This window comes from Larus michahellis, chromosome 1 (assembly GCF_964199755.1).
Source record: "Larus michahellis chromosome 1, bLarMic1.1, whole genome shotgun sequence".
Classification (NCBI taxonomy): domain Eukaryota; kingdom Metazoa; phylum Chordata; class Aves; order Charadriiformes; family Laridae; genus Larus; species Larus michahellis.
In genome coordinates this window covers 59,307,583-59,331,558 of record NC_133896.1, presented here as the reverse complement: position 1 = coordinate 59,331,558, position 23,976 = coordinate 59,307,583, and the positions used below count along the sequence as shown (strand labels likewise).

General features: G+C 43.2%; 3 protein-coding genes across 7 annotated transcripts in view; 1 reads left to right on the top strand and 2 right to left on the bottom strand.

Annotated features, from left to right (window-relative positions):
- LOC141737585 (bactericidal permeability-increasing protein-like) overlaps window positions 1–649 on the bottom strand; it is a 28,796-nt gene extending 28,147 nt beyond the window's left edge. Inside the window, exon 1 of the mRNA XM_074572530.1 lies at window positions 85–649. Coding sequence (XP_074428631.1) covers window positions 85–649 — 565 coding nt within the window. The remainder of the gene's footprint in view (window positions 1–84) is intronic.
- Window positions 541–13,408, top strand: FBXO7 (F-box protein 7). Its single transcript, XM_074580544.1, has 10 exons — window positions 541–849; window positions 2,831–3,128; window positions 5,194–5,418; window positions 6,292–6,433; window positions 7,385–7,468; window positions 8,582–8,674; window positions 9,618–9,794; window positions 10,463–10,500; window positions 10,879–11,301; window positions 13,136–13,408. Exons 1-9 carry the CDS (start codon window positions 728–730, stop codon window positions 11,281–11,283), a joined length of 1,584 nt encoding a protein of 527 aa, XP_074436645.1. The 5' UTR covers window positions 541–727; the 3' UTR covers window positions 11,284–11,301; window positions 13,136–13,408.
- Window positions 13,409–15,086: 1,678 nt separating this feature from the next.
- Window positions 15,087–23,976, bottom strand: part of SYN3 (synapsin III) — a 202,713-nt gene continuing 193,823 nt past the window's right edge. The window contains exons 13-16 of one of the 5 annotated variants that reach the window (XR_012586209.1): window positions 21,173–21,257; window positions 19,401–19,698; window positions 17,321–17,566; window positions 15,087–15,412 (exon numbers count right to left, since the gene is read on the bottom strand). Coding sequence is in view for 2 of the 5 variants with exons in the window: in XM_074580510.1 (XP_074436611.1) it covers window positions 17,434–17,566; window positions 19,401–19,698; window positions 21,173–21,257 (516 nt within the window). In the remaining 3 variants the exon portion in view is untranslated. Of the gene's footprint in view, window positions 17,567–19,400; window positions 19,699–21,172; window positions 21,258–23,976 lie in introns of all 5 variants that reach the window. The other 4 variants (XR_012586212.1, XR_012586210.1, XM_074580510.1 and 1 more) reach the window with 4 other exon arrangements.

Here is a 23,976-nt window from a genome sequence, read left to right as displayed (position 1 = left end):
TATTTGACTGCAGGTGTTAAAGCATTACCTCCGAGATGACAATTCGGTAGCGTGCCTTAAAAAAGCCCACGTGCCTTTATAAACCTAAACGCTCTTGGGGGCAGAATCCTCCTTCAGGGCCTGTTTCCATTAACTTCGCCAACGGAGTGTGACGCCCTGCCAAGCCACAGGCTCTCCTTGGCATTTTCGTTTTTAGAAGAACATCTAAACCGGTGCTGCACTGGAGAGGCGGGAAGAGTGCAAAGCGGCCCAAAAAACCCCCTTTCTGCACCCTGGGGGCAGAAACCACTCCCGCCAGCGGCTTATCCCCTTCCAAGCCCGGCGGGGATAAACCGCTGAGGGGGGAGAAGGCCCTGCTCAACAGCACCGCGACACCCTGTAAACGACCGGAACCAACGGCCGCCACCGCCCCTCCACTGACAGCTCGGCGTGAGGGGGACTGGCCCCTCCGGGCGCATGCGCGGCTACAGCCCGAACGCCCAATCATCGATCGCTCCCGCGCAGGCCGCAGCGCGGCACGCCGAGGCACTGATCGGGACGATACTGGACGGGCCACGCCACGCCTCGGGCCGCGGGGGTGGGGCCGCGCCGACCAAAACAACGACACGCCCCAGCAGCCCTTGCGCCCGCTCCCCGCCGCCAGCACCATCACCACCACCGCCACCACCGCCGCCACCCGGCGGGGCCCGCTCGGGGCGCCGGGCGGGCGCGGAGGCTCGCCGCCGCCATGAAGCTGCGTGTGCGGGTGCAGAAGCGGACGGCGCCGCTGGAGGTGCAGGGGGCGGAGCCAACGCTGGGGGAGCTGCGCGCGCAGCTGCGCCGGGCCCTGCTGCCTGCCTGGGGGTACAGGTAGCGTGCGGAGCGAACCATCGGCTGGGGGGAGACGGCGGGGGAGGCAGCGCGCGCGCAGGCGGGCTTGGTCCGGCGGGGCAGTGTCATAGGCCGGCCCGTACCGTGGCCCGGCCCATGTTCCACGCCCCGCCCCCCCCCCCTCCCCCCGCCGGCGCAGCTGCCCCCTGCGGGGCGGGCGGGGGAGGACGGGGTGGCGGGTGCCGCCCTCTGGGCCCGTGGCGCCGACGGCCCCACCTCCCGCCGAGCCGCCCCCCTCCCCCCTGCCTGTGGCAGGGGGCACCGGGGCTCCCCCCAGGGGCTGGATGACACATCGCGGGGGGGTTGGAGGATTGCCGGCCTGGAGGGTTTATCCGGTTGACGGGGGCGCGTTGCTAAAGCTCGTGCACGGCTTGGTAAGGCCCGGCGCTGGTGAGGCCTGCGTTCGGTGTTGGGCCCCTCACTGCAGGTGCACGTTGAGGTGCTGGAGCGAGCCCAGAGGAGGGCAATGAAGTTGGTGAGGGGTCTGGAGAACAAGCCCTGTGAGGAGCAGCTGAGGGAACAGGGGTTGTTCAGCCTGGAGAAAAGGAGGCCGAGGGGAGACCTTATTTCTCTCCACAACTATCTGAAACGAGGCTGTAGTGGAGTGGGGGTTGGTCTTTTCTCCCAAGTAACAAGTGCTAGGACAAGAGATGGCCTCAAGTTGTGCCAGGGGAGGTTTAGATTGGACATTAGGAAAAACTTTTTCACCAAAAGGGTTGTCAGGCATTGGAACAGGCTGCCCAGGGAAGTGGAGGTATTTAAAAGGTGTGTAGATGTGGTGCTGAGGGACATGGTTTAGTGGCAACTTCACAGTGCTGGGTTAATGGTTTGACTTGCTGATCTTAAAGGTTTCTTCCAACGAAAACGATTCTATGATTCCATCCGATAGGCCCTGCGGCAGCACTGGAGGTGGGACAGTGGGTCACTGCAGCTTCAAACCAGTTTTCCTTCCTGGCTGTTCACTGCAGAACAGGAAGGTGAAACTTTGGGAAATGCTCAGCTGTGAAATACGGATTGCAGCTCAGCCAGAGCTGAATTAATTTCCATGTGGACTTTACGATACAAAAACTTTTGTAGGGTGTCAGTTTTACAGTTTTGCGGGCTTCTTGGAGAATCTCTGGGTTTAAATTTGTTAAACATTTTATCTATGAAGAACTCCTGGCAGCCTTCATAGGAGAGTAAAGTCTGCAAAATCAATTTAAGAAACGCCTGCAGAAGGGGCTCATTTTCTGGTGGTGGCTAAAGGGTTTGTATTCACAGACCTCTAATGAGGTGTGATGTACAAATGTTTCACTGGTGAAATGCCCATTTGATAGGGCAGCACTGTGCTGCGTAGCAGTGTCAGCAGGAGAAATCGGAAGTTTCTGCTTGTCTTGCCACAGTGGTTGTGTTTCATAGCTGATACTGGGTAGCTGCTTCTGTGCTAACCAGTTTGATCATTTCTATTTGGGTTTTTTTGTAAGTGCTTGACCTGAGGCATCTTTTCTTATTACCCTCATTTGCAACTAGCATGCTGTAGGGCAGCGGCTGACCTTTTGAAATGAATGTTTTGATTAATCGAGAAAGCAAGATTGTTGAGTCTGCAACACCATCTTGTTTTTAAATAATCTCAGCCACTAGTTTGTTTAAAGCTTGTTTTGCTAGGTGTGATATCTTCTAACTTTGAGGGCACTTGTTTGCTTTCCTTCATAAATGTTTTTTGAGCAATTACTGTAAATGAAGTTATACTTACCAAGCAGCTATGTCTACTTAAAATGTACTTGGAGAGAAACATGGGGGAAATAATTTCATGACATATTTTTTTTCTCACTCTTCCTTTAATATATAGCTAACTATTAATGGATTAAAACCCACAGCATAATACTGTTGTAGTGTGCAGTATGCGTTTCTAACTATACCTCTCTGTGCAGTTACCCAGGTGAAGCCAACCATGTTTCCTTACTTTTTTTCTATTTTGCAGTTCTGATACCGAGTTTTCAATAACATTGAACAGAAAAGATGCTCTCACAGAAGATCAGAAGACCTTAGCTTCATATGGGATTGTTTCTGGTGATTTGATATGCTTATTACTGGAAGAAGCAGATGGACAACCCAACCTACCTCCTCCTCCTTCTACTCCTCCCCCGCTTCAGAATGGTCATGAGCCGTCCACCTTGACCTCCAACAAAAGTCAGTCCAACAGTCCAAAAGAAGAAGGGCAAAATAAGCAATCTGACAAACAGAAAGCTCAGGTGGAAGTTCAAAAGAGTGATGAGAGGGTAAGTACATGAGAATCGCCCTGTACAACACGAGACAAAAAGAAGATATCTTGTTGTGTCAGTTGCTGAACTACATAGTGAAGAATCTCTTCAGAATATTTGGCTCTTCATACTTATCTGATATATAGCTAGTTATTTGGATGAAATTTTGTCTCTATTCCTTGTCTGTTAGCTGTGATATGGAAGCTAGTTCAGAGACCCCGAGATGTTTCAGGTCTGACACTTTTACAGGATTGAATGTTTTTGCTGGAACATGCACTTCCCATAACGAAGTTAGGAGTGTGTTTCTTACCTGCCTCAGTGCTGTCTTCTTGAGGAGACTCTTTCTAGGTACTGAACAAATGCAACAGACACTGCCTGTTGGAAACACCACTCACAAGAACCACTCACAATATGAGTGCATAATTCCTTTTTAATAGGTTGTAACAGTTCCCTATGATTCAGACAGCCTGCCATAGAGTGAGGCCTGTCTGTCTTGTGCATGGAGGTTGTGTTCCTGCGATAGGTCCTGCCTCATGCTTCATAGATGTACATCTGTATGACCCCGTATGCTTCGTGCAGCCAATAGGCACATTTTTTGCATATTACTCAGGGGTTTGTTTTCTGTGTGACAGTACATGCAATAGTTAAGCAGATAACAGCTCCCACCAGCAGCTTGGTCCTGTGGTGAATGGAGTCTCCCTGGAGGAGGTTCTGCAGGTACAGCCTAGTGCCATGGTCTATCTCATTATACAATCCTGTCCTTTTTAGGCAGGAGCTTGAGAAGCTGGGAAGGAATTGTCTTCCAACATTCTTTTGAAGCAAGTAGTTTTTTGTTTTGGAACTAATTTCAAATACAAAATGTTCTTTGATACAACCTTTGTATGAGGTATATGGATAAGTGGTCTTTAAAAAATATTATTTTAACGTGAAAATTAAGATGTAGGATGAAAAGAATGGTAAGTAATGAAAAAAAAATGTTGCTGCACCATTGTCCTATTGATTCTTGTCAGGAACGATAATCCTTACATGGTGCTGTGAGCACGTAGGCTCCTTATGTGTGTCAGTCAGACAATAGTAAGCTGTGCAGAAGTATTTGATTCACATGTATTTAATATTCAAAGGCAAGATGAAAGATTCTCACATCTTCCTCCAAAAAATGTGGTGAAAGATGGCAGGAAAATTTTTAAGCAACTAGGTGTCATTGCAGAAGAGCTCTAGAAGTCTGGAAATCTATGTTTAACTGGGGCCATGTGCATTGCTGTTAGTAAGAGAAGGGATGTTCCATGGGTGGATGGTGATGCCAGTCTCATACAAACATGGGGGTGTCTTGTGCCATTGGGTATGGATGTGCGGGAGAAGTAGCTACAGCTCCTTTAGACTTTCTTTTCCCTTTCCTGACCCTTTCCCTGGGTAAATCTGTTTATAGTTTTCATTCACTACGTTTTTTTTGTTTTTTTTTTTTAAATGTGTCTATGAGTAGTTTTATCAGTTAACGTAATAATATGGTGTGATTTTGGTAGAAGAAAGGAAGCCACAGTAAAACCACAGTACTGCTGAAGTGTCAGCAGATATACTCCATTAATTTTTTTTTTTTCCCTGACGCTTCCCTCAGCTATTTAGGTCTATTGTGTTTCTAAGCAGTCTGAGTTACCATTTTGGTTACTTGCCATGTATGTTGGCTATGTTTAAATAAATGGTGGTACTGCAGCGAGTAGATTATTCCTGTGTACGTTGTGAATATTATGATGAAGGTTTAATATATTATTACTTTGTCTTCAAGTAGTATGTGCAATCAAATGGCAGACCCTTTTATGAAAGGGGTTGCATTACAAACATCAAAAATTACAGAGGCTATGTGTATAATTCCTGTCTCCAGTTGGGATGCTAGAAAATGGAGATGTAATGAGTCTGTACAACTTGCATGAGAAATCCGTTGTTGTGGTTTGAGCTGGGCTGGCCACTAAATGACAGATGCTCTCTTTAGACTTGGTGCTTGTGAGGGCTGGAATAAGCAGACAAATAATATTGATGTATGTAGAGGTGTAATTTTCTGAACAAAGGTGTGTTTTGCTTTCCCTTGAAGGCAGGATCCAGCCTAGAATTTCCTTCTGGATTAGTCCCAGAAGATGACCTGGAAGAAGGTACAGGTTCCTATCCCTCTGAACCCATGCTGTGCAGTGAAGCTGCTGATGGTGAAATACCACATTCCTTAGAGATGCTCTACCTTTCTGCTGAGTGTACCAGTGCCACTGATGCCTTGATTGTTCTAGTACATCTTCTCATGATGGAGACAGGCTACGTACCTCAGGTAGGTGCACAACCAATCAGGAAATTTCTTGGTCAGTATAAGAAAGCTGTGGAGCACAATGGGAATGTGTGATACAAGATGCATCTGAAGAGCAGTGTCTGTCTTTGTGTATGTCAGTCAGCAGCAGGGGCTGCTGAAGTATCGGCTTCTCTAATTTCCCTGACCAGTAAGCCTTAAGGCTAAAGACTAGAGCAGCTTTTAGGTGTGAGAGAAGAGGCCTATCCCCATGTTTTTTTCAGTCCTCAGCCTCATTGGGACCCAGCTGATAGCCTGCTGTTTCTGCTTTATACTGTTGAGCTTGTGTAGATGTGCTTATATGGTAGCACTTGTTGAAGTACTGCCAGAAGCATCAGTATCATCTCAAATGTATCCTGTTCAGATGGTGGTTAACAAGGCCTAGGTCTGCAAAAACATTGTCTCCAATTCCCTATTTACTTCAACTAAGTTCAGCTAGGCTTTGGTGCCACTAACCTGCTTCTTCAAGCCCTTTTAGACCTTGTAAATTCACAGAAAACGTGCAATAACATGTTTTTTGTGCAGTAAATTAAAGTACATGCAGGAGTTGTCAAAATGCTGGAATAAATGACAGAATGACTATATGTCTCAAAGAAATAGGTGTCTGCTCGCTGAACAACCTTCCTTGTCAAAACTGGGACAGGACAAAAAATTACTAAACTTCTCCTTAGATTTGATGTTAGTCTTGGGGAAAATAGTACATAATCATGCAGTTATAGTCTGTTACAATGTGCATTGGGACTAAACTAAGATTTGCAAGCAGCATTCTGGCATTTCCAAACTTTTAATTCTCTTTTTTCACCCCGTAGTCTTGGTACATTGCTAAAGCATGGCAGCGTTATCTCTGTATGTTTTTAGGGGACAGAAGCCAAGGCAGTGTCTATGCCAGAGAAATGGAGAGGGAATGGTGTTTATAAGCTACAGTACACACATCCCCTTTGCGAAGAAGGTTCTGCTGGTTTGACTTGTGTGCCTTTGGGAGATCTTGTTGCTATTAATGGTAAGTTAGTCAAGTTTTAATCCCGGATGCACGTTGCAAAATATCACCATTGTTTAGCAAGAGGAAACTTAAATGTGCTTTTATGCACTCTATTTAGAACTGCACCTTGATTATCCAGGTTGCTGAGGTCTAAGAGATGCCACTTCCTGATGCTGAATATTCTTGGCATTTCCTGTCTCCATGTTAACTGTTTCTCTCCCTCTAATCAGAACGGATAAATACTTAGGAGATTCATCTGGCCTTTTCCTTGCAATGTTGTAGAAATCTGTTTCTTGTCTCATTTCATAGGAACTTTCCTATACATTGCCAAACGTTAGAAGAGGTAGATTTGCTCCAGCTACAATATTTTGTCTTGTTTATAAGTCTTGCAAAGAACATGAGACAACTTCCAGACTATGTATTCTTTAGCTATAATACTTCCTGTAGCACACTAATGGTTCAACTGTGGTCTTAAAAATAGTAGTTAGTTATTCAGTCCAGAAAATTTAGGGGAGTCTAAATTTTTGAAGCAACTTCCATACCACTTGGTGGTTTTTTGGAGGTCTTTTTGGTTTTGGTTTTTTTTTTCCTTTCTTTTTGATATTTTATTTAGCATTTCAGCATTTTCACATTTTTGCAGAACCAATATTAAATTGGGACTTGATTCTATTTTCAAGATATCTCACTAAAATTTTTATGTTTATTTGTAAAACTTGTAACTGATCATGCCGAGGCAATGCTTGGTTTGTGTCACCAAGATCTTTGTTTATTCCCTTCTATTTTAAGTTCCATTTTATTTTTCTGAAACTTTTATTTGTCTAGCTGCTTGCTGTAGTTGAGTATTTTCCTTGAGGGGATCTGGAAAGGGAGGAAAGTAAAACACCTCTGAAGGGTAAGGCAGTAATGAAGTGGTCTTTGTCATCTCTCAATGTGTTTTAAATTTTGAAATGTATTTTTTTCTTATATTTGCAGCAACGTTAAAAATCAACAAAGAGATTAAAGGTGTTAAGAGAATACAGCTATTGCCAGCATCCTTTGTTTGCTTTCAGGAGCCAGGTATGATTGATCTATGATTCTCATAGTAGTAAATTGAAAAGTAAAGAGGGGACGCAGTGGGTAAGGGTATACTTCAGCAGAGGACCAAATAGCTACAGAACAGCAAGAAAATAAAAATGTGGCTACCATTTAGGTTAGTCATAGCTTTGTGGTAAAAGGAATTCGGAGTGTAGCCATTCACTAACATTTGGCTGTTAAAACAATTTGAATTTCTTGGATTAACAGTGTAAGGAAAGAACCTTTCAAAACCTGAGTCATCCTTTGGCCCGTATGCCTGTTACTTATGAGGTGCTAAACATATGTGTGAATCTCTGGGGTAGCAATGCTGGATTATACCTGCTTTCTGCCTGGCAGCTCAGGACTTCAGAGGCTGATGGTACCTACACTCTTGTCGTGGCACTGTAATTGTTATATTCTTTTTGTCAGAAGACATGTGCTGACCACATAGCTCTCTCCCGCATGCCAAAATTAGAGGGAAAACCAAGGCGGGGAGGAGAGAAAGGCAGATAGATGTGGATCCTTGCAAGCACAAACCTGATCAGCCTTTTGTTCTCTGAAGTATATGACCTGCTTTGTTGGCAGTTGAGGCTGGCTCAGTGTTCTGCGCTTTGTCTTGGGTAGCCCCAGTTGCTGATGTACAAGTCTAGTTGAAAGGCTTTAGAAGAATAACTGAGCACTGAAATGTGTCCAATATAATGGTAGAGTCTTGTGGCTCCTCTTTCTTCAGAGAACAGAAGGGAAAAACATTCCTGTCAGAAAAATGAATATTTCAGACATTTACAACATAGGTGCATGTTACACAGGAGCTTTGAAATCTGACAGAGGAAGCTCTGATAGCTTGAAAGTCAGTTTGTTTCTGAAGAACTCAAGTATTTTTCTTAATAGTGCTTTTTAAGGCCAAAGGAAAGCCTCGCCTGACCACGGAACTGGTCTATAGTTTGTCGATGAATTATTTATTGCATGATTATTACACTCTAGCTGCAGAGCCATTCCCATCAAGATTACAAGCAGATTTCACTTCTGGTTATAAGAAAAATGTAATTCTTCTGCTCTTATATAATTTTTGCATTATATCCTCCTGAAAATAAGCTTTTTACCTCTCTTCTTTGATAGAAAAGGTTGCAGGTGTTTACAAAGATCTTCAGAAATTATCCCGTCTCTTTAAAGACCAGCTGGTTTACTCTCTTCTGGCTGCTGCCCGACAAGGTGAGAGAAAATATTTACACTTAGAGATGGTACTTCATTTTTGAGGATGGAGGGAAGGGGGTCCATACAAAGCCTTGAAGGAAAAGTGTTACAAATAGCTGTTTAGTGATGGGTGTATAAAGAGTAAGCATCAAGTAATTTATACATTTTAAAGAAATTATATTAATCTTTGTATCTTGGAAAGTGTTAATATAATGATAATTTCCTGGTTTTAATTTTTGATTGCTCTAGTCTGACTTAAGAGACTGGAGTGGCTGCTTTCCACACTTCGCGATGAGAAAATTATACCACAATAATTTTGTGGCAGTAATTCTGTAGTTTTGATCCATTTTACTTTGTCAAAGCAGAAGAATTTATATAGCAGCATATTTGGAAGTCTAACTCCAGTAACTCAGTAACTGGTCATTGTGGGCTTGGAAAGGATGGTAGGAAGTAACCCAAGCTGGTGTTTGTGAAGCAGTAGGAAGCCAGGCTTTCACTGCATGGATATTGCCATAAAAGGTCTCAGCTTTGTATTCTGAAGACTATTCATTGGAATTCCCTCTAGACTTCAGTGTGGGAAGATTTTATGTGAAGCATGTGCTCTGTATTTAGTATGGTTTTGTGGGCTTATGAAATTGGGCAGGTCTTTTTTTCTCTACCTATTCCTTTGTTCTGTAGCCTATAAACATAGTTAGGTATGTGGAATGTTTCTTAGGCTTAGTGGCCAATAGTGGTCAGTATAAAGTGCCGTTTGCCCTATTTTGTGCACTCAGTAAATGTACTTAAGAGTTGCAAGAGATCTGTTTTATAAGAAGTCACATCACACTACGTTCTGAGAAAAGTGGTGTAACTTGGACATTTAAGGGAACGATTGTAATGTCCGTCCTTTCTTTTATGGTCTTTAGAGATAGAGTAAGCTCTGCACCACTTAGGTAACGCTTCTATTTTCTCCATTTTGTAGCTCTGAACTTGCCAGATGTGTTTGGGTTAGTGGTCCTTCCTCTTGAGCTTAAGCTTCGGATTTTCAGACTTCTGGATGTCCGTTCACTCATCTCTCTCTCTGCTGTTTGCCGTGATCTTTACACAGCTTCAAATGACCAGCTTCTATGGAGGTTTATGTATCTGCGAGATTTCCGAGGTAATGTTGAGACACATTTTTCTAATTACATTCTCATGTGAACAGAGGGATTAGGTCTGACAGATTTTTCATAAGAGGCTCGTCAGGCAACCACTTCTGATTTTTAAACACTGAATTAATGCAGTCATTTGTGACTGACCAGTACAGTTCGTCAGGTGTAATGCAGGTGGATGCTCAGTTTTCTGCCAGGAAAACTGGTGATGATCTGCTGAGCCATTACTGATGGACCACACAGTTCTTCTGGTTGTGTAGTGCACACTTTCCATGTTTTCATCTGTTTCCCTGGCTACCTTTGTGTACTGGCTATTGCAGATATTAGGAAGTGAAGTGAAGAGATATTCCTGCTATAATTTCTCACAGGAGATTGAAGAAATAAGGTGATCATGGGAAGTGCAGTCAGAAGTGAAAGATGGGGACAGTGTTACTGGGATTTCTCTACTTTTGTAGATGATGCTTTAGGTAGAACGGGTGTGCAAGTAGATTACCTGTTGAATGGTCATGGAGCTTTATATTTTTTAAAATGCATTATTTTTATGAAAAATGTATTCAACAAAAGTGGATTTTTTTCATCTCTTGATTCTTCAAGTTCTGACAAAACCGTGTGTGTCTGTGGCATGAAGGCTACTTAAAATAGATCGCTTTTCTTAATTGTTTGCTTCTCTTTGTAGATCCTATTGCAAGACCTCGTGACACAGACTGGAAAGAAGTAGGTGGCTTTTTTATATAATTTCTCTGTGATTAGTCTCCGTGACTAATTTGAGAATAGAAAGTATAGACTTTGTGAGGCAGTAACTTTGAGTTAAATTTTAGTTTAAAAGTGTGGTGTTCTGTATACATATGTTGAGTTTGGTCAGAATAGGAGAAAACAGCATCAAAAAGTTACGTGATGCATGCCCAAATCATGGGTTATTGGTCTTCCAGAGGTGCTGTGTTTGGTCTTTGGCAGGCAGGGGAGTTGCTGTTTTAGGTTTTCAGACTGGCGAGGAGTGCTTTTCTGAGAAGTGCTGCAGAACCGAATGCCGTTGCTGAAGGTGGAACACAAATCACTTCTAGAGCTTAAAAATGCCTTTGTTTCTGTCTGCAGCTATACAAGAAAAAGTTGAAACAGAAGAAGGAGGCCCTGAGATGGAGGCACATGATGTTTCTGCCCCCTACACCTCATCCAATCCCCTTTCATCCCAACCCCTTCTATCCTAATCCCTTTCCTCCCAACCCCTTTCCATCCAACCCAATTTATCCCCCAATGATCATTGGTGGAGAATATGATGAGAGACCAACACTTCCATATGTTGGCGACCCAATTAACTCACTCATTCCTGGCCCAGGAGAAGCACCAGGCCAGTTTCCTCCATTCAGACCACATTTTGACCCAATTGGTTCCTTGCCTGGAGCAAACCCTACACTTCCAGGACGAGCTGGTCCCAATGACAGGTTTCTACCTCGACCCAGCCGGGGCCGCCCCATGGACATTCGCCGTGCATTCATTTGATGGCTGCTTCTTCCTTCAGTGAGTTTTCTAGTCCCTGAGCTTGCTTTCTAACTGCAGGGAACTGCAAATCCCAGGCACTAACATCTGCCTTCTCTTCAGATTGTGGCAAGAACATGTGTGCATGGTAATATTTCAACCACAAAGGCTGGGTTTGTTTTATGCTCTGGTAGTACTCTACCACCTGGCACCAGGGTCTGTTTCACCAAGAGCTACAACTTAGAACAGTTTGTTCTGCTTCCCCTCGGCCTTGCCCTTAATCATCTGCGAAGTGCTACTTAGAGACCAGAAGGATACCGGCTAAATACTTGCTGCATCAGATAAAGAGCACTTTAAATACAAACCCTATACTTGTCTGTCTTATTTGAAGAGTTTTATTAAATTGCCAGGAAAAATGATGTTGTTTAAAATCTACCTGGCTAATAATCTTTATTAACAAAAATTCTGACATGTTCCGCATAGAACAGGATACTACCACTGTTATGGTAGGTGTGAATTTGTAGAAATTTTCAAAGGTGACATTTCCTTTTTCCTTTAATGTTTTATTAGGTAAAAAGCATTTTTGTATTGTTACTTAATACACAAAGAATACAGGAAAGGGATTTTCTTTACAAGGGTAATATTAGAACACAAATAAATTCGTTTTACAAACAGCTGAGCAAAGTCATGCTACAGTGCAACTCAGAAGTCTGAACAGAAGCAGAGCAATTTTACAAAGAACCAGCAGCAAAACTTTTGTCTTTCTCCTTGACTTTACAAATAAGGAGCTGTAGTACATGGCTGCGTTTACTGTGTGAACTAAAACCGGTGCAAAAAAATCTTTCCTCCTGCCTAACTTACTTAAGGAGTTAAATAAGTTAACCTGGTTGCAGTGGAAATGGGATCACAGCAGATGCAGAATGGATTCTTACTTTACTGCAGTAAATTCCATTTAATTCCATTACTTAAGTATCAAAATGTATCATACCAAGAGGAAACGTGTTGTAGCGTGTTATGAGCACCTTTCAAGTGTTGTCTTAATAACTAATGAGCAACTAACAAGACCACTGTTAAAGTCTCCCGATGAGATCTGCAGGCTGATGCTGGAGCTCAAAGGAAGACTGGGATGACTAAACTTTGCTAGAACTTTTCATTTCTTACATATTTTTTTAAGATGGATTGATCTCAGTGTTTCTATACATGTAAGTGGTACCGATGACTGTTGTGACAGCTGATACTATTTTCTAAAATCTTTTTGAAATTCCAACAGTGGAAATAAAATGACATTTCCTGTTAAATACAAGCTGCTTAATCAGTAATACTTATGTGCTTTTTCAGGTGATATTTCAGTGATTCATCTTCTTGTTTTGTATAAAATGAGCTGACTTCAGTAGGGTCAGGAAGTTTTGCCATTAACTCCAGTTGAAGTAAAATACATACTTTATTTTGCTGTCAGAAGTTGTTTTGCTTCTTTCTTCTCTCTTCTACTTCGCAACAACAGCATACCAGTGCAAATCCTGCCACAATTAAACACCTAAGAGTACGTATTTATAGAGTCTGTGAACAGCGGTTTTCCTTCAATACCAAGATTAGCCTTAATTTTTGACGTTTGCCTGCAGTGGTTGAATTGCCTGGTTCCAACAGAATTTTCCAGGATTGTTCCAACAGTCAGGCCTCTTAGAGCTTACAGTGGTCCTTTATATTCCAATGACTATAAAAAGGAAAAGGGAAATCTACACTGCTTTGGTCTTGCACTGTTTTGTCCTTGTGATGGGTGCTTCAGAAATGCATACATAATATTCAGATAAGGTTATACAGCTTTAATTGATAAAAAAAAATTAACTTTTCACTTTTTTCATGCTCTTTCTGGGAACAGTGATCTCTGTGTGTGAGATACATTAATTTTGTGGCACCAGTGGTACTCACATCATCAGTGCCTTGATGACAGTCACATTGCTTGCTCTGCTGGCACTCCCCATGATGCTCTGGAGTTGGGCCCTCTCTGCTGTGAAGACATCCTCGTCCTACTTCTGCCAGGCTGATGCTACAGGTTGATACAGGTTATCCTGTATTTTGTCATTTGAATATCTGTTTTTGAAGAAATGAACTCAACCTTTTTACAGATACACCACTAAATGACCTGAAGGTATTCCTTCCCTGTCTTCATTGTTCCTTCACGTTGTAGTAAAGGTATTGTGAGCCAAAGATAAAGGAACTTGACTTACCCTGAACTGCCAAGTTCCCTAAAGCGGAATTCCCTTTATTCATAAAAGAGTATATGAACTATAAAGTGAGTATCTCAGGACCAACAGTATAAAATTAGAAGACAAAACAAAGGAGATACTTCAAAACTAGCTGCTTATTTTGTTTATTCGCCAGCTCCTCCAGGTATGTGCGTTATTGCTGTTTGTGAACTATATAGAGGAGAAATCACAAAAGATGAAATGCCTGAAGACGGGCATTTCTTACCTGTACTGTTCATCTGTATCCGGCACTGTTAGTAGCAACCCTAACAGTCACTCGGAAATATGGAACTATTGTCGTTGGCTTTTCTATTTATTGTTTTATCTTATTCATGAAACTTAAACCAACCAGGTGAAGTAACTGGGTCATATGCAGGGTGTAAGGTCTTACATACTTGCCTGTGATTAGTGAAAGAGAAGAAAATACCGCTGCAGGTATTAGGAGGACTGCTATGCTTCTGAACCTTAGCTTTATACAAGACTTATAGTTGCATGGGAACAAAAGTGACATTCCTCTTGAAGTACCACACCTAGATATTACAAAAAAAGCCAAGATGTTTCTCAGTCTGTAAACAGCAAAATGTGAACTGATTTTCCAGGTGGTAGATGTGAGTGGGTGTCCTAACTGTGTCCCAGCTCCTTCTTGGGCTGGATCCAAACACACAAATCTACTTGTGTTTCCTGGCTTCCATGTGAAGAAAATTAAAACACACAGGACAAAAGGGAACCTCTGACCAGGTGCTCAGTTTTCACAGCTGTGTGAGAAAAATCGCAAGGTGGGCTGTGGGGTATGTCTACCCCGTGATTTAAATGTATCTTCTATTCACCAGCTTTTCCATTGCCTTCTTACTGCCCCTAACTGCTCTTATATTTAGGTACGTAAATACCTCTTGGGTATACCTTAGTTCCCTGTTCGTATAAATGGAGAAGATACCCCTTGTATTCCCTCTCTCTCTCCTGCTGTGTTAGATTGTAGGGATTTTGGAATAGAAACCCTGCATCAAAGGTGATAACCTGAATATATGATGATGCATTTGTGGGTCTCCTGCTAGCCACAACATCTCATAGCTGAGCGTCATAGTTGTAGATTGAAGTGCACTGTTGGAACACTTATAGGGTACAGTGTAGAGTTTCATTATTTTAACTTAGGAAAGTAACTGTTTTCACTGAAGCACTTCTGTGGATAGAACTGAAGATGCTTTTCAGGAGCTGTAGGAGTAACCAAGATAAGTTGAGAGTGCCTGTGGATTTTGCTTGTTTTTGCAAGCTGGACCTGGGAGGGGGGGAGATGCCATTCTGTTTGCTTGTCACTTGAAAGGTGACAGCTGGGAGCTGTAGGCAGATGAAGAGATCTGAGTCACTGCTGGGTATCAGGTCAACAGTGCTGTCCTGCTACTGTGGCCCCTTGGAGGACAGCCCTGCTGTGTTCAAATACAGCATCAGCAAATGATCCAACAGTTGTGGTTTTGGTGATGAGCTGGGGTCGATTTATGGGGGCAAGCCTTACTAGTCGCTAGTTACTTATTTTTCGTGTAGGTTGTGTTGGTAAGAGAGACATTAAAAGATTCAGGGGATAGAGCAATTGAGGATTCTGGCAGTAAACTTTTATTTCTGTCTTTGCATCTCTGGTGACCATTTAATAGGGAAAGGCATAAACCATGCTGAGGGAAGTGTTACAGAAGGAAATCCTCTCCCACCAGGGTTGTATTACCTCCTCTCCATATAGTGGAGCCTGTTAATCTGCTATTGTTCTTGCCAGTGGGACAGTGCTTGCTCAAGGCCGTTTGTCACTCTTTTATTGCTCCTGGAGGCTGCAAAACATCAGGGTCTGTTTTTTTTCTCAAATAATGGCATGTATTTATGATGCTACATTGTAAACTGCTTAGCAAACCTGGAAGAACAACACAGAACTGGAGGGAAAAAAAAAAAAGAGAAATCGTCAGGGAATAGGGTGGTTCTATAATACTGAACTTGAGGTATAAATCATTGATCCAGATGAGTCTCTTGAGAACCTTTCAACCTGGAAAAGCTATGCTGTGACTTGCCTGAAAGTCCACGGGTCACAAAAGCCAGTATATGCATAAAGGCCTGCGCAGGGGTAGGTCATACAAGGTCCAAATGATTGCATTGGATTTGGATGTTCATTACAGGTGCTGTGCAGGAAGGAATTGCTTGTTTGGCTTTATTCCCACCAGTGAATTATAAGATCCAAGATGGAAAATGCTTTTGTTGCTTTGGGGATCTCCCTGTTTAAGCGACAGCAAAGATCTGTGCCATTGGCTCAAATGTTTTTAACTTACCGACCTCCCTGCCTCCCTGGGCATTTCTAATTGCCATCAAGGTGAAGTTGCTAAGGGAAGCACAGAGCCAAAAGTCTGGCCTTGAAGCTGTATGCATGGTTTGTAACTAAAGTGCTTAACAAAACTTGAGAAGAGTCGAGGAGGTGGGATGGGGACTTGTGTCTGCATCAGGTGTGTTATAAATAGAATTAGCACAGTGCAAGGGGTAGGTTCTCAGCTGGTAGAAATAACCATAAATATATTGATTTATCCAGGGTGTTTTTTCAGTTGTGAATGTAGCTTGTGTCATTCCTGTTTTTTGCAACGTCCCAGTTCTAGTATATGTGCTCATTCACAGCTTTCTTCTGTGTTAGAGGAAAAGCACACCTGGCAAAGATCCATCGCTCTTCTCTGGAAGAATAATTCTTGGGGGTGGTCAGGGGGAACTAATAGTGATCGTTACCTGCTTGGGGCAATCCTGTACATGCCCTCCCATGGCTTGGTGTCTGTGGATGGACCCCAGCTCATCTTATTTGTAAAGGAAAGTTTTCCTTTTCTGTTGCAGGTTTGTCACCTTGCATTCATATTGCACTCACCCCAGTGAAGTCAACAGGAGTTCAAGAAGGGAGACAGGATTTCACTCCATCTCTCTGTCCATTCGGTATTATGGAACACTCAGCACACAAATATGTGCACTTCATCATCTCTGCTATTAATTAAGCGTGTTCCTGGGGGACATACTTAGCCAGATGTGACCAAGTCACCAAAGTGCTTGGAGTTTAGCTGGGTTTTGTCTGGAATTTGTGTGAACTGTGAATGTGAACTCTCGTGTTTCCAGGGGCAGGGGAAGAAGTTGTTTTTTGTGTGGAAAGCCCATTTCTCAGGTTATTTTTGAGCTAAGGCTACAGGGTTAGAACATGACATTTTTCTCTCAGAACTCAGGAATCACGTGCAGGGGACATAAATGCAAGGCATGAAACGGAGATGTTTTATCTGCTATGAGCTGAGTGATCTGGAACAAACCAGCAGTCCGTCTGGATGACCTGCTTATGTGATCTTTGGCGCTTACTGATGCCTGGTACCGTATTTAACTTGAATGTAGTTTTGCTCCGAAAAGTGACTTTTTGTAAAATTGTTATCATGAAGTTCCACAGTTCACTGTGTTTCCATGCTCAAGCATGCTCACTTCATCAGTCAATGAATACTTATTCTTGGCTCTGTCTTTGCACATCTCTTTCTGAAATAAGCCTTTTTTTTTTAGCTCAACCTCAACAAGAATTCAGTAATTGGAAGTTAGCAATTGTATTGACTATATACAAATCAAAATAAAATCTAGTTTGCACTGTCATAACTGCGTTGACTCCACAGGGGTTAGCAAGAGTAAAATTTGCTTTACAGCTCAGTAATTTGAACAGATGTGATTCTGATTATGCACAAAAAACAATGAAATAGTGCCACTTTTATACAGTCACTTTTCAGACCGTTATTAGAATGTTTTCTTTGTATTAAAACAACTATAGTTTTTTAAATTCTGTTTACCCAGGTGTTAGTTGTGAATCGCTGGGTACCATTGAGTATATTCCAGGATGACATCAGGTACGCTGATATGAAGAGTGAAGGCTGACTAAAGCACGGATCCAGGTGCAGGGCTGTTAATCAGAAAACAGGCTTGCAAATGATTTCCTCAGGTTGCGGATGGTCTCAGCTTTTGCTTCATCTTCATTGGTATTTCCCCGCGGAGATGATTCAGATATGCTGAAGGTGTTTGTCAGGGACTGCGATTTGCTGAAATGGAGAACAGAGTTCACACTCAGCAGGAGAAGGTGGTAGTTCAAAGCTGGTTACTGATGCTTTGTGTTCCATCACACAGACAAATTCAAGGATAAAAGGAGAGGTTAGCAAGCAGAATCTCCGTATCCTAAAATATCCAGGAATGGGGGTGGAAGAAGATGGGACACAGGCAGGTGGTTCCACTACCACAGTCCAGACTAGTAACTGTTTATGAAAATATCTGACAAAAAGTATGCAATTGCCATTTGGTGCAACTGTTGTGAGAAACAGTTAAGTCATTTCACTGCTAATACAGAAGAATGGATTCATAGTGAGGGTCACCTGTCTCTTATCAGCTGTTACCATGAATGATGGTCCTGTCCTTTCAGATGTGAGAGCATGAAAGGTTCAGCATGTTGGTAGCCATGTCCGCTGCAATGTGTGCAGTTGCTTTCCCTCCCTGGCATGTCTGCTTTGACTGTCAGCTGTGTTATGCAGGTCTTCTGGTTGGCCACACTATTCCTGCTGGGCGTGTACCTGCTAGTGTTTAAGTTCAGGTCAGGGCTGTGCTTTTCATAGAATCATAGAATTGCCTAGGTTGGAAGGGGCCTTTCAGATCATCTAGTTCAACCATCAACCTAACTCTGACAAAAACCATCACTAAATTATATCTCTAAGCACTATATCTACCTGTCTTTTAAAAACCTCCAGGGGTGGTGCCTCAACCACTTCCCTGGGCAGCCTGTTCCAATGCTTCATACCCCTTTCAGTGTAAAAAAACCTCCCCTAGCGCATCTTGAGGCCGTTTCCTCTTGTCCTATTGCCTGTCACTTGGGAGAAGAGACCAACCCCCGCCTCTCTACAACTTCTTTTCAGGTAGTTGTAGAGAAAATCTCTCGATTTTTCCCCGCTACCATGCTTTGTCACTGAGTGGTTTCTCCTGGTTAGTAATAGGCATTCAGCACAAGACCAGACTCTGAAATATGTGTAGTGTGGCGACTGCATCCTTAGCACCAGCATTTTGATCCTTAAGTACGCTGCTCTTGGTTTGCCTTGCTAATGTAGACATCATCACTGAAAGCCTGTTCCAGAACATCACTCTGCGGCCTAGAAACTGTCTTCTCATTCCTAGTATATATTTTGCTCTGGCCTTTTCGTACCAATTTGCTGTTGTGTCAACTTTTTCTCAACACTAAACATTTTTTTGCCAATTTTTCCAGCCAGTTATGCTTCACGAAGGGTGGCAGCAAAGGCTGCTACCAAGGATCCGCAATAATTCAGTGGTGTGCTGGGCTCCACTTAGACATACAGTCACCATCTGGAGTTTTATGTATATGAGTAGTGCCACTTCTACTTCCCCCCCCCGGCTCCCTAACCTTTTTGCTACTAATTGGAAAAAAAAAAAAAAAAAAAAGCCCCCATAAAGAACCTTGTGTGGCTCCTGCATTCAGGAATAGTGAAGGAATTACTCTTGTTGATCTTTCTGGCCAATAATGTGCTGATTACAGCCTGTAGGGAGTATACGCCCTGCTGGGAAGGTAGTAGCTGTGTTGGTGTGGCTGGGGTAGAGCATACGATTAACAATGAGCACATGAACAAGAGGAAGACACTGAAATCATAGAGATGTCAAGTACAACTTGTTCTTCCTGACAACAGGTCAATGGTGGCCTGTTAAAGCCAGGGATACCAGGCACATATGCCTCTGAAGTCATTCACAGTTGTCCAGGCCTTTGTCCCTGAGGACTACTGCCTGACAACAGGTGATATGTTCTTCATGCCAGCTCAGGGTACTTTTTTGACAGCCTTATTCTAATATCTACTGGTATTAGCATTTTAACAGAGCACCTACTTCAGATGTGGGTGTGGGGTGGCTTGCTGCTTGGATGTCTCAGTGGGGCTTGGCTGGCTAGGAGCCCGGCCTTGAGCAGGAGGTCTAGGCTGCTGTGGAGGAAACACGCCTGCCTTGGAAGCCTGGACTGGAGAGGACCCAGTTGCTGATCGGACTTGCTGTGGAGATCCAGGTGACCTTTGCTGCTGAGGTGAAGTGGACTGGGGGCTCTGGGGCTGCTGTCCTTGAGGAGAGAGCCGCTGCTGTGGAGGTGCATTTGTCCTTGGAGGCTGAGATCCCTGAGGCTGACGTGGTCCACCTGAAAGGGATGTGTAGATGTAAGCATGAAGAAGTGTATGTGGCAGACAACAAGCAAGGCGCATCTATATGGAACAATGAGTTTTGCTAAGGGGACAGACTCTTCAGAGTAGCTTCATGTGGAAGGATAAGGGAAAACCTCTTTTATAGGCCAAAAACTGGTGTCATGCCCACATCTCTAGAATTGTTGTCCATTTCTCTACCTCCTTCAGCACCAAAGAAGCTCTGCCACTCTCCCCAAAGGGAGTCACTTCAATGTGCTGTACTCTTCCATGTAACTAATATTTTTTACCGTTGGCAAGCACTTCCTGCATTGGGAAGGAAGAGTCACTGGAGAACCAGCTCTCTGCAGGAAATGACAGCTGAATCTGCTGGTTTGGGTCAGCGGTCCCTTCATGGGCCCAGCAGTTTGATGCAAAACTGTGTACCCTATCGCTATCCATACGTCTGTTCCAGCATTATCAGCCGTATTGGTAGCAGACTCTCAAAACTGAAGAGGATGTGGAAAACAATTGGGTGTGATGTGAGAAATTGCTGGGCACAACAGGTAACAGTGTGAGAAGCTGACAAAAGTTACAGATAGCGTTGTGAGGGCTGGCTGGATTTCACAGGTGGTCAAGAGGGAGTTATGTGAGAAAAAACTTCACAGAGAATTGAAGGGGAGTACTAGAGAGAAATGGGGAGTAGTATCCTGCAAGACCAACGCTTCATATCACTAATACCATGTAACGCCAAAATTACATAGATGCATTTGTGATCAGAAATACTAAATTTTGGATATAGCAAAACTATGATTGATGAGGAAAAGATAATTAGAGGTAGGTGCTAATTTGGTAGGAGACTGGAGTGGAGAAAGGAAGGGACAGCGGGGGCAAAGAGGGGGGTCTAATCGGTTATGTGAATTGAGTGGTTGGTGTGGTCTGTGTACCCATGGGTCAGTCCTGTGCTTCATCACCTCAGCATAAATCAGGACAGACCAAACCTGTTGTTCTGACCAAGCCACATGAGTCAAACCTGCTTCTGCTGTCAGGAGGAGCTGGGGGTGCGCTCTTGCTGACAGTGGAATACCAGGACGGATGGATTGAGGATCCTTGCATCACCATGTTGGTGTCTGTTCCAGGCCTGACAGCACCAGCATCTTCCCATCGCTTCTGAACACTTGTAGTGATTACAGCATTGTGCAAACACCAATAACATCTGTGCCCAGAATCCTGCTCCAGTGCCAGTTCAAGTGGCCTTGTTTTGCTGAGCTAAGTCCTACCAGCAGTATCAACTGGATCTGTATCAAATTTTCATCCCATTTTGAGAGGCTGTGGACTATGATAGCAGCTGCTTTAACAGCACGTGGATTTGCTGCCTGTTTGGTCAGTGAATTGGAACAATGAGTTCCAAACCTTCATCCTGATAGCTTTTATTTAGAAGGCAAACTGATAGGTCTCACAGTCCACACTGTTATGGAACCCAAAGAGCTGTACCTTGGGGAGGAGGCCGTGGTTGGGACAGTTGTCCAAGCTGAGGTCCAGCCTGAGATTTCATTGACGTGGGTTGAACTTGTGGAGGCTAAAGGAAAAAAAGCCATTCCAGTTAATACAAAGTCCCCAAAGAGAAGCCCTGAGGTAATACAGGAACTGCGGAGTCATGAAGTGTTCCTTAAATACACACACACACACACGCAGCATCTGGCTGGTAAAATCTCATGGGACTAAAATGGAGAGCTGAGTAATAAAGAGCACAGAAGTTGTTTGCTTGCAGGGAATAATAATGAAGTTACAGTTTAGAATGTTTTTTTAGGCAATCAGGAATTACCAAATGTATCAGGCCCGAGGGGGTCTCTTAGTCCCATCTCCCATTTTGGACAGTTGCCAGCACCAGATGTTTCAAAAGAAGGAGGGATGAACCATGGAAACATCTATGGAGTAATTATCCCTTTACCCTAAGGGGTCTCCTCTTGATTGCTAATAAGCAAGGGCCAGCTTCAACCCTGAAACATGGAGCTTATTATCTGCTCCACAAAATCTTTGCAATAGTTCCAGATATTTTGTTTTGATATTTACACCCAGACCCTTTGAGTCTTGCTCAGCTCTCAGCCTCACTGCTTTTCCTATTTCTTAACTCCCTTGCTTTGTTCTGAGTTTTGAGAATAGTTCTCACAACCTGCCCTTGCTAGGCCATTCATTATTTTGCAAACCTTTACTCCCCTCTCTCTTGGTCACCTCCTTTCTAAAGCCAAGAGAATCCCTTCGGTCCCTCCATGGGAATGTTTCCAGGCCCCTAATTGTTTTCATCACCCACTTCTCTTTCCCAGCTTTGTGATTCCTTCTGCAGATGCCAGAGGCAGGTCTGCTTACATTATTCCAGATGAAGCAGTATCTGGGTCCTCTGAATACATCACCAGCTCATTTCTCCTGCATCCTAATTTCCTGCTTCTCCCTTGTCAGCACAACCATAGGCTGAGCAATGGTTTTCATTAGCCTGTGTGTGACAAAGTCTTTCTCATGGGGGAATGGCTAGTGCCACTTGCAAGGTCTGCAGATTGTTTATGTTTTCCCGCTCTCTACTCCCAGCTTACCTTACCTTTCAGTCTTCCATATGGAGTTTTGTTTGCTGTTGTGGTGACTTAACATACATAGCTCTGTCAGATGTTCTTCACTGCCATCCCTGTTCCTGACTAACACAAATCAGTTGGTGCCATCTGCACTTTCTTCTCTCTCACTGTTTACTCTTTTTGACAGATATTTTAATAAACAGATTGAGCAACACAGAACTGTTGCACAAAGGGCTGGTCCAAAGTTAACAAAAGTCTGAGTAAGCCTATTACACAAAATTGTTTATGAAAGCAGGGGAAGCTGGAGACAGATAGGCTGGTACATGCCAGATTATTTACATGGAGAACACAATGATAAAAGGGTCTTCATGGCTCCTGGAAGGTCAGGAGAATGAGCTAAGTGATTCTGGAAATGGGAAGAAATATTTCATAGTTGGAAGCACTGAAATGATTTTCAACTGACTAACACAAATGTGATGAGGTCGCCAGCCCATATTTTACACTATTTATCTGGGACGTGCAAATGGACAGGGAGGAAAATCTGGGAATTTTCCATTCATGGCTTCTAGTCCTACATATCTTGGGATGCTAAACCTTGCCTTGGTGTTGATGGAAATTTACTGTCCTAATGCTGAGAGACGTCCTGATTTGACCAGCCAAAGAAAGAGAATTAGATCTCATATTCACCTCTACAGTCTTTGCCTAAAGCCAACCCAAGGCTTCTCAGTGACAAAGGCAAAACAGGATTTTGAGGCTCAGAGATGAAGGGGTGAGGGCCAGCCCAAGGTCCTCTGCCTTTGGAAAGGAAACAGTGGGGGGAAAGGATGGAGATGGGGCAGAGAGGTGAGGAGAGAACCGCAGCTGTAACCATGAAACCAGGTTGTCGTTAATATCTTATCCTGCCCTGGGCTCAACCAACCCAATTATCAACATGACCAGGCTTAGCATCCTTTAAGTGTCCCCTGTGCTAACTTTGCAAGAATGAATATCTCTCATATCTATGTCTTTATCTGAGGCCAGCTTAGCCCCTCCCTGCTTGCTTTCTTTAATAGCTCATCTGTTACCTCGTCTAAGGCTTTTTGACAGTCTAGCTACATTATTTTGACTGATTGCCTGTTATCTACCACTTTATGAAAGAATTCTCAAAGAAACGAGGGGAAAAGAATCAAAAGGAAATTAATGGGACATTTTTCTTCACAAAAAAAATAATGTTGTAGATGGTCTTAAGCTGTGGTTCTGTTGGTTTATTGGTCTTCTGTATTATTCTTTAAATTATTGTCTGAGATAATTTGTAAGGTCCATGACTTGCCCACATTTTTCTACATTACTCTTATGACTTTTTAAACACATATTTTGTATTTGTTGTACACCAATCCTCTGGAGCAATAACTGTTTCTAATGAAATTGCACATTTTTTCTTGGCAGCTTAGTCACTTCCTTAATTCAGTTCATTGGATGTAGCCATCTGGGTCTGGGGGCTTAATAGTTTTTAAAAATATTATTCATCACTGGTTTAGTCACTGTTTTCGTTCTCTACCCTGTCTTTCTGATCAGGAAAAACTATATCTAGTTTAAGAAGTTCCCCACTTTCAGCAATTAAATTTACTAGAGTCACAACACTGTCCCTGTTGTCTTCGTCTTCTCCCTTAACTTTGCGTGATTCATAGAGCCAACCAATTCTTTGGTAGGGTTCCATCTTCTGGTGAACTCAAAGAATTTGTTTCATTCTTCCCT